We start from the raw sequence: 9,172 nt of genomic DNA, 5'->3' as shown, positions 1-9,172 counted from the left end.
ATGGAATGGTATTACTTCTGCATTGTGGTATTCAGTCATAAAACTGATCACAATTAAAACTTTGATCTGATGATGGCAATAAATTTTCAAGTAAGAGGATCACTAAAGTTGTTACAGTTCACTGCAAGGGGAACATGAGTGTCTGACCTGAAAAAAAAAAATTAATCTGTTCAGTGGCTGTCAGGAATTTATGAAGGATTTAACCTCTCAGGATGATGGAAGAAAAACACCTGTCAGAACAAACTGAAATTTAAAAAGCCTAATCGCGGCAGCTCAAATAATCAATTAGTCATAGGCCTAAGTAGTTTATTGATTGGCTGATAGTATTGGCCAAAAATGGCCTATCACGGGTATATTGGTATCAGCACATATGTTGCCTGATAACAATTTTTTCTTTGTTTTGCACAGTTAGTCCAGTAGAGCGTCTCCAATTCCAGCGTTTACAACAGTCTTAACACTGTGGGCAGCACATGTAGCAGAGCAAGTATCATAACTGGGCAAGAGCGGTTCAGGGAAAAACAGCATCTTCACAGTAAACTGCTGACTAGTTTGTGAAAAACAATGCCTCAGTCAGCACGCACCAACAGGCAAACATCACTGCCACAATACATTCATTTACATCAAAGTGACAAACACATAGCATTACCTTTTCGACTCCGACCTGTAGAGCTCTGTCGATGATCTGGCTGAAGTCATCTGTCAGGAAAACACAGGACTCAGATGAGCTTCATCTCAACAATTCACAAGTCTAAATAACAGAGATGCTCACCGTCATGTTTCTGCTTCCCTCTGTAGAGACCTCTGAACATGGGATCTGTCAGGTTCACACCAATATCTGGCCGTACAAAGGTGGGAATTTATCAGTACTGCAATATGTCACCAAGAGACAGAAGTTGTATCTCTTGTGATACAATATTGTGGTATTAGTACAGTAGTAAATAAAGTGGTATATGAAGATGGTACAATACATTCTGTGGTGATTGATTCTGTAGATACAATGTCAATACACTTAGAAAATCATATTGTCTACCTTGATTTCTGTATGTAAATTCAAAAAATGTGTATACAGAATCACGAAATTATTCATATATTCAAAAACCCAATTTGGATGATCATAGTAACTGATTATCTCATTAAGGTTAAAAGAGCAGTTCAGATGTGTCCAATGCTTTTGGGATATTTCACAATCAAAGAATATATTATTTCTGTATTACTTCTTGAACACGTGGAAGATATATCAGTTTGCTGAATGTGCTTTTTGTAAATTTTCAAGCCGTAGTTATTAAGCCTTGTTTGAAACGAAATCCATAAGGTGAAAAGGAGACCCTTCTACAGTTCATGTTCTACATCTTCAGAAACACTCTCAGTTCAATTCTTTCTTTGGAAAGTTCAGCAAATATACCTATTATTACAAGATATATGTTATTATAATTTCATCCAGCACCATTTTCTATTACTTTCAACTAAAATTTAAACAGTCTTTCACAACTTTCAAGATGAATCAAACTGGAAGAGCATGACTTATAGAATTAAATCCTCAGAAGGGAAACTGTGCACACATAAATCGATCATGTCAAATCAAGTCACTATTACTTATATAGCTCTTTGAAACTATAAGCACGGAACTTAAGTGTTTTCCAGTAGAGTGATAAGACTGGTATCACAAATGTACCTCACAAGTTGAAAGATGAAGGTTAAGACTTAACAATGTGATTTATAATGTGAATTTACTTGGTTACATTAAGGTTAAATAAATTAAAATGCATGAAGTATAAATTTACCTGATTAAAATAAATTGTAAGGTTAGACCCCTGCAATATTATGAATCATGGACATTAGCTGACAATTTTAAATATTAAAGGTATACATGGAAAACCTCAAGAAGTCCAAAGACTCCCTATGACAGCATATTGAGAGGCTTGAGAATATGATTTATATGTCTTTGAAGCAAGTTAAGAAGGAAAAATGACTTGTCTCTGATGTTGCACTGGTGTCAGAGAAACGTTTTGTGATCCCTCTATAGCTGTAGTGTAGTACAATTTGTGTTTAGGAGTGGTGACCTGCTGTAATGCTTCCCTGCACAGCTGCAAACCTCTGGGAATGCTGTGTTGTCATTTTCAACTGGGCTAACTCATTAGCTCCCACGCTAACGAAACATGCAGACTGATCTGTTTACAAGACACAACAGCCAACAGTAACAGTTCATGTCCTCTACTTTCTTGCTATCTTTATGTAGCTATAAAATCCAGGTATCTTACCAATGAATCTGTGCTGTGCCATGGTGTTAATGTTTCTAAAAAGAACCACACATGCGGCTCTCGCCAATACCATAATGTTACAATACCGTAATGATTATAGCAGATGGGAACCACGTTACTGAAATAGCTTTGTTGTGGCTACGCCTTTCATTTTACCAAATATTATAGACAAATCAAAGCGAATTTGATTGTAGCTAATTATTTCAACACTTTTAATAATTGCAAACATGTTTTGACTGGAAAGTTATAAAATATATTTGCGCGTTGTGTTAGCATTTACGGTACATGACGTCCCAACGCCACAAAAGTCCCAGAATCCTCCGCGCCGCTGGACGGGAAGGTGACAGGAGACGGCGAAAATGGCAGCCTATCTCACTCACCAGCAGAAAGTGCTGCGGTTGTACAAGAGATCACTGAGACACCTCGAGTCCTGGTGCATTTTTAGGTAAGAATACTTTTGTTTGTTTAAGCGCGGGGCGGAATAGTTGAAATGTATTGGTTGTCGCTATTGAAGTGCAGTTTGTTCGCTGTGCTGCTGTGCTAAGAGCTAAGCTAACTGCTAGCCGCTGCTAGCCAGGTCACTCATTCCACACAGTCCCATTGCAAGGTTGTTATCAGTGTTTTGTTCATGTACCAGCCATTCAAGCAGGAATATAACCTTTGTTTTGTTAAATTATGATAATTTAATTTAAGTGTCATTTTGGCCAGAAGTTAGCCATATTGCAAATATTGACATGGCTCCAGCTAACGTCTAAATCAGCGAATAAGCTACATATTAAACTTGACTCTCTCACAGGAACATAAACATAAAACGTAGCTACACACATTTTTCAACATCAAAAAAATGACAAGGTAGCGGTAGCGGTCATATCCTCACTGCTGAACCCCCCCTTTAAATTCAATATCCCAAATGGTGAAAATCTGTTTTGAAAACATAACAATGCACAGCAAAGTTGTTAAGAGTATGAGCTTGCTTACTACTACCGATTTCTGATCATTTATACACTGAACTATTAACTGATAGAAACTACATGTAGAGCTATTAAATTAATTACCATCTGTTTATTTAAAAAAAAAAAAAAAAGACTAAGTTCTCCGATTCCAGGTTTGCAAATGTGAATATTGTTCCTCTATGACAGTAAACTAAAAATTGACATGTTTCAACATTCTCTTTTATTTTATAGAACAAACGACTAACCTATTAGTCAGAAAAAAGATTCCCAGATTATTCAACGATGAGCATAATCATTTGTTGTGGCTCTAACTACATGTGATGTTGTTGTCTGTGTGAGATTTTCATGGTTGTACTGTATTTGCAGTTACAGGAGATGTATTGTCCATCTGATTTAAAAATTGCAACTGTTGTGGTGTTTTCCATTTATAGAGAAAGATACCGCTTCTATGCCTGCTTAATGCGGGCTCGCTTTGAGGAACACAAGAATGAGAAGGACATGGTGAAGGCCACCATGTTGCTGAAGCTGGGTGAAGAAGAGTTCTGGGATGACCAGCATTCCCAGCCCTACATCTTCCCTGACTCTCCTGGAGGGACTTCCTATGAGAGATATGATTGCTACAAGGTGAGGCCATAAAATCATGTATCCGTAGATGTAATTTTCTTGTGGTTAGTTTTTTTATTATTATTATTACGAAAAAAGCTTTGCACAATTCAAAACAACATTTTAAAAAAAAAAATTTAAAAAAAGATTTTCTCTGTAGCAAAAAAAAAAGAAAAGATTTTGAATGTGGCTTTGCAATGCTACAATAAAGTAGCTTCACTCTGCCTAAATACGCTTAAATAGAATTATTTTTCTTTTTTTAAATTTTCTGTCACACATACATCCCAGGGATATTTTGGTCATCATGTCACGTTTTTCCTCACTGTGAACTCATATTTTACTGCAATATAAATTCCTGCACCTCAATGGAAATAGCATGACTAGAAGTAGAGGGGACTAAAAAATGTCTTTTCTGTAATTTGACACAGTTATGACATAAATGAATACAGAAAAAGCAAAAATGGAATTTCTTTGATTACCTAATTTCCACAAATTGAAAAAAACTCGAGTCAACATGTACAACATTTTTCATAGTGGCCACTGATGTTACCAGTACTGAGAAGAGAAAAATGGTGGCTCCACATACTACAGTTTATTTACTATTTGACTCTGAGGACATATCACAAATAGTAGCTGAAGGACTGTTGTCAAAAAGTTTATGTTCTGAGCTCTGCTTTGTTCCTGTAGGCCGACGAATGGGTGCTGGATACCTGGCACCCCTCAGAAAAGGCCATGTACCCTGACTACTTCTCCAAGAGGGAGCAGTGGAAGAAACTGAGAATGGAGAGCTGGGATAAAGAGGTGGGCAGCACTGCATACTGCAACAATGTTTCACATACCACCACAACATGCGTCCTTTTCTATGATCTTTCTTTTACAATGGAACAGTTGGTACCAGTTAAATCCATCAGGTGGCGCCAGAGTTTAGTTGTTGAACTGTGAACCTGTCTGGTTATGCCAGACAAATATGCACCCCATGTCAAAAGCCATATCTTACTTTAAACACTTTAGATCTCTGGATCCCGGTCGGCACTTAAAACACTCTTAACGGTTTGTATGTACATACAAATGTATTACTTGTTGTGCAGTAGTTAAGTACATAGAACGCTCAGATGCCGCTTATATATGGTTAAAATTTCATATAGAATAGCGTGTCGAAAAATTGAAAATCCAACGCCTCTTTCTGTTTTTACTCTCTTGCTGATAAATGGTGCCATTTTGGTGATTTTATGTAGATAGCCGGCCTTTCAAATGCTGGTTTTGGGGTTCAGAGGGTTAAAACTAATGGTAAATAAGTTGAAAGTCTTGAAGAATGACATGAAGAGGCACAGACACTCCCTAACTTTTCTGCAATTATACTGTTTTGGGATTGAAGTCAATCTTTGTCCCCTTCTTTGTGCTTCCAGGTCGCCCAGCTGGAGGCTGAGACTCCACCTGATGGCCCCAAGACCGAAGACCTTCCTCCTGCCCGCAAGGAGGGCGACCTCCCCCCTCTGTGGTGGAAGTTCGTCACCCGCGCCAGGGAGCGCCCCGTATAAACACCTGTCCTTTCCTGGGGTTTGGTGATTCCCAGAGCCTGAGGGTAAACTGTCTCGACCACAGCAGCAGTATGACCTCTGTCCTCTTATTACCCCCTGTCTGTGCAGCCTGGATTCACATTGACTCTTCAGATTTAGTTGAGTGACTTTGAGAAGTCATGTATATGTACCACTTACTTCCTGTAAGTGTTCTAATAAATACATGTGTGATAAAAACTGTGTGTTTGTAGTTAAATACGTGAAACCCGTATTACTGCTAAAGACATCTGATTTTATCTACAAAACTATGAATATACTGATAAGGCACAACAACAAAAGTTAAACAACTGACTGAGTTTTACCTCAACTGTGCAGGATGTACAGTACGTCCTGTTAGTTTGAGGCAGTAACAGTGTTTATACTTAGAGCACCATGTAGTGTTTAGTTAAACCAACACCTGCAGAAAAAAAATAGTACAAATTGATCCGCTCTCGTTGAAATCCTCACCTTTCATTGGTGGACTACCTGCATTGGTGGTAGTAAAAGAATACTTACTGAATTCCCTCTAATGTTGTGTCTGTCCATTAAACCAAAGCTGTAACCAGAAGCTGCATTAACAAATGAAATTGGGGGAAAACCTCATTAAAGCTCACTCATTAAGACATATCATTTATTTATTATTCCAAGGTGTAAAAATAACAACTTAAGGGCATAGTAGGTTGCTGGATATTGTCTGTGACATGAGGTATTATTCAGGTATTGGACTTTTTGACCGCTTTAAATGCGTATTTGCTCTTAAATTTCCTCAACCCAACCATGTGTGGTTCTTTCAGTGCTTTCTGGCTATCCTTCCCTGTCTGTCAAAGTCCTGTACTTCTATAAAACGACTAATAACACAATGTAGAAATACACATTACAAGTAAAAGTCCAGCATATGAAAAATCCTTCTTCAGTAAAAGTACATAGCAGCAAAATACAGTTGAAGTATTTAAGGAAGAGTCCTAAGTTGATACCTGCAACTTTAGAGTAACTAAAACTGTTAGGTAAAGTACAATAGACAGCAGCATTAAATGGAAATACTCATGTACATGCACCTTAAAATTGTACTTAAGTCCAGTACTTGATTAAATCTGCTTAGTTACTCACATCCACTGCCTGCTAAGAACACAAATATCTATAAATGGGTCAAAATTATATAATTGATATTTTAAAAATGCTTTGTAATTTCTTAGAACAGCTGGTCACTGCAGTTTTTCAGAAGAGTTACTCATACAGGAGGAAACGATGCATTTGTGGGGGACTATTTGCAGCAGCGGAGCAATACAAACTCGTTGCTGTAGTAAGTACTTCTGGCAGCCTTTAGAGTCTTTGACAAGGCTCCATCACTATGGCGACAGGCGTGGTCTGAAGTTGCGTGGTCGTATCATCATGGTCACCGCCTTCAGAGAGTAGAAGTCTGAATCCTTCCAAGAGAACCAAACGATGCCATCTGGCCCCAGCAGGTTCTGGGCCTTCAGAGAGTAGCGCCCCCCCTGGTGGAAACACACAATTTCAACATTAATACATGCGCAAGCAGTAACTACCGTGAGTCAGGTCACTTAGCATCACACTATCAACATCCACACTTGTGTTTTTGTTACTGCTGGTATGTGAGCATCTGGGTTTTCTCCATGGAATTTAAACTGAACCAAACGTCATATTCTGGGACAGTCAGCAGCTGGATGAACCAGCATTCATGTAGAGGATCATTACTGGTGGCCAGAAGAGGGTCTGCAGCTACCATCAGGAGAAGAAACAACAGTTCTCACAGTGGAAGCAGTTTCCCAAAACTGAATGAGACACTTCACGTCAGGAGCACCAGGACCATGCTGGTTCTTCAACATTCATGTGGTTGTGCGCCATGAATTAATCTTTCAGGATCAGACTGTCAGTGCAGGGTTCTACTGTAACGTTGGAGAGAACAACATCTGAACTGGGTATGTGAGCGCTCCAGTGTGCTGTATGCAGTGATTATGCGCAGGTCTTCTTGGCCACAACAACACCACTGTCACGCTTCACCACTCAATAGATCTAGCTCCTTGTGACGGCTTCCTCCTCCCCAAAATTACATTTAAGTTTCAGGGGTATCTGTTTGGACACATTTAAGGAGATTCAGCGCTCATCACAGATGATGCTTAACAAGGCAATTCATGTTTTCTGCTTCTGTGTGACATAGATTTCGTCATCCACCCAAGTCTGCAACAGCCAGAATTTGTTACTGTGCGATGTGTACTGTACAACAAGCACAATGACAATAGGAACTCCTAATTTATACCAAAATCCTGAACTATGTTCGCACCTCAGGAATATTCACTGATATGGTGCTACAGCAGAATCTGTAAGCAGCTGTTGTTTTCCCGTGCGTTTTTTTTGTGTTTGATATAAGGGGGAATGCATCGACTGTAGTAGTATGAACACGTCTGGATGCTGAAAACATGATTGGGTCAGCATGAACAGAACTTACAGGAAGCATTGTAAGTGTTGCAGGAGCACTTAAAGGAGTGTTTTGCAGCACAAGGAGACTAGGTAACTAAGGGTTGGAGGGTAAGTTTAAATCATGTTTTAACTTTAATAGGCTGACTCTGAATTTACTAATCAACTGAGCCAGTCAGAGCTTTGGGAGAGTTGTGGGATTAAAGTTGGGGATTACTTTCATGAGCCATAGTCTAACAAACAGCACCAGGGAGGAGGTCCATGCAGCTGTACAGACTGCTCAACTGCTGAACAATTTGTTGTATTTCTTCCAGAAAAACTCGCCACTGACTGGTTAGAGCAAAAACATACTGACCCCCATCCCACGATGAACATAACCTAAGAGTGAATAATGATTTTGAATGAAATGACAAATTCATCTGATAATCCTCCCAACACATTCAAGTCCTATTTTACTGTATATTTTCATTCATGATCATCACCTAATGGACACATTCTTGTACATAACTCAGTCTTGTAGTGTATTCTCAGACAGTTCTACCTTGTAGTAGACGCCATTGAGGTTGGCGTAGAAACACTGGCGGAACCACCAGCCGGCATGGCTGATCTCGGCACAGATGTTGCCCGTGTCTGGAGTGCTGAAACCCTGCTGGTCGTGATACCAACCAAACGAATCCTCCACTGTCCCGCTGAAACCAGACACGTGGAGGCGGTAGTGGTTCTCCTCATCCTCTATCCTAAGGAGAAGAAATCACAATCACTGTTACAAACTGTAAAGTATTTCCATCCTAAACCGTGGGATTTCAAGCAGAGGTGGTCAAACGAAACACCTTGATAAAGCTACTCTTGACACTTGATTTGGATCCTTGACAAAAATGATGTGTATCGCCTCCTTTCCAGCCACCTCTGGGCTATTCCTGTGTGGTCTACCTGAAGGTGTGGTACAGGGCGTGTTTGTGGGTGTGGCCCCAGTCCTGCATGTCGATGCGGAGGCTGTAGGAGCCCTGGTTGGACAGCAGGTAGAGGTGTTGGTTGCCCAGCCAGTGTTCTCCTCGCAGCTCACCAAAACCCTCGTGGTACTCCGACCAACCGCGATTAAAACTCACAGAACCATCGCGCCGCCGCTGAAACATCGTCCAGCCCCCACCTGGAATACACACGTACACAAACAAAAATACAACCCCTGTCAAAAATTATGGAATCACCAGTCTTAGAGGATGTTCATTCAGTTGTTTAATTTTGTAGGAAAAAAGCAGATCACAGACATGCCACAAAACTAAAGTCATTTAAAATAGCAACTTTCGGGCTTAAAGAAACACTAAAAAAATCAAGAAAAAATTGTGGTAGTCAGTAACAATTGCTTGTTTAG

General features: G+C 39.7%; 1 protein-coding gene, 1 long non-coding RNA gene and 1 pseudogene across 2 annotated transcripts; 1 reads left to right on the top strand and 2 right to left on the bottom strand.

Annotated features, from left to right (window-relative positions):
- Window positions 1-640: 640 nt before the first annotated feature.
- Window positions 641-2,338, bottom strand: LOC103376284 (uncharacterized). Its single transcript, XR_521295.1, has 3 exons — window positions 2,259-2,338; window positions 770-835; window positions 641-696 (listed from the first exon to the last, which is right to left on the bottom strand). It is a non-coding gene; the product is annotated as an uncharacterized LOC103376284 (long non-coding RNA).
- Window positions 2,339-2,568: 230 nt separating this feature from the next.
- On the top strand, window positions 2,569-5,568 carry LOC103376283 (NADH dehydrogenase [ubiquinone] 1 beta subcomplex subunit 9-like). The gene is made up of 4 exons (XM_008306664.1): window positions 2,569-2,703; window positions 3,643-3,835; window positions 4,502-4,615; window positions 5,221-5,568. The coding sequence occupies exons 1-4, from the start codon at window positions 2,618-2,620 to the stop codon at window positions 5,350-5,352; spliced, it is 525 nt and encodes a 174-aa protein (XP_008304886.1). The 5' UTR covers window positions 2,569-2,617; the 3' UTR covers window positions 5,353-5,568.
- A 1,148-nt stretch (window positions 5,569-6,716) lies between these two features.
- LOC103376285 (fibrinogen-like protein 1 pseudogene) lies at window positions 6,717-8,950 on the bottom strand (annotated as a pseudogene).
- Window positions 8,951-9,172: the final 222 nt, after the last annotated feature.

This window comes from Stegastes partitus, unplaced genomic scaffold (genome assembly GCF_000690725.1).
Source record: "Stegastes partitus isolate 25-593 unplaced genomic scaffold, Stegastes_partitus-1.0.2 Scaffold3776, whole genome shotgun sequence".
In the NCBI taxonomy this organism is placed as follows: Eukaryota; Metazoa; Chordata; class Actinopteri; family Pomacentridae; genus Stegastes; species Stegastes partitus.
This window is presented reverse-complemented; position numbering and strand designations above follow the sequence as displayed.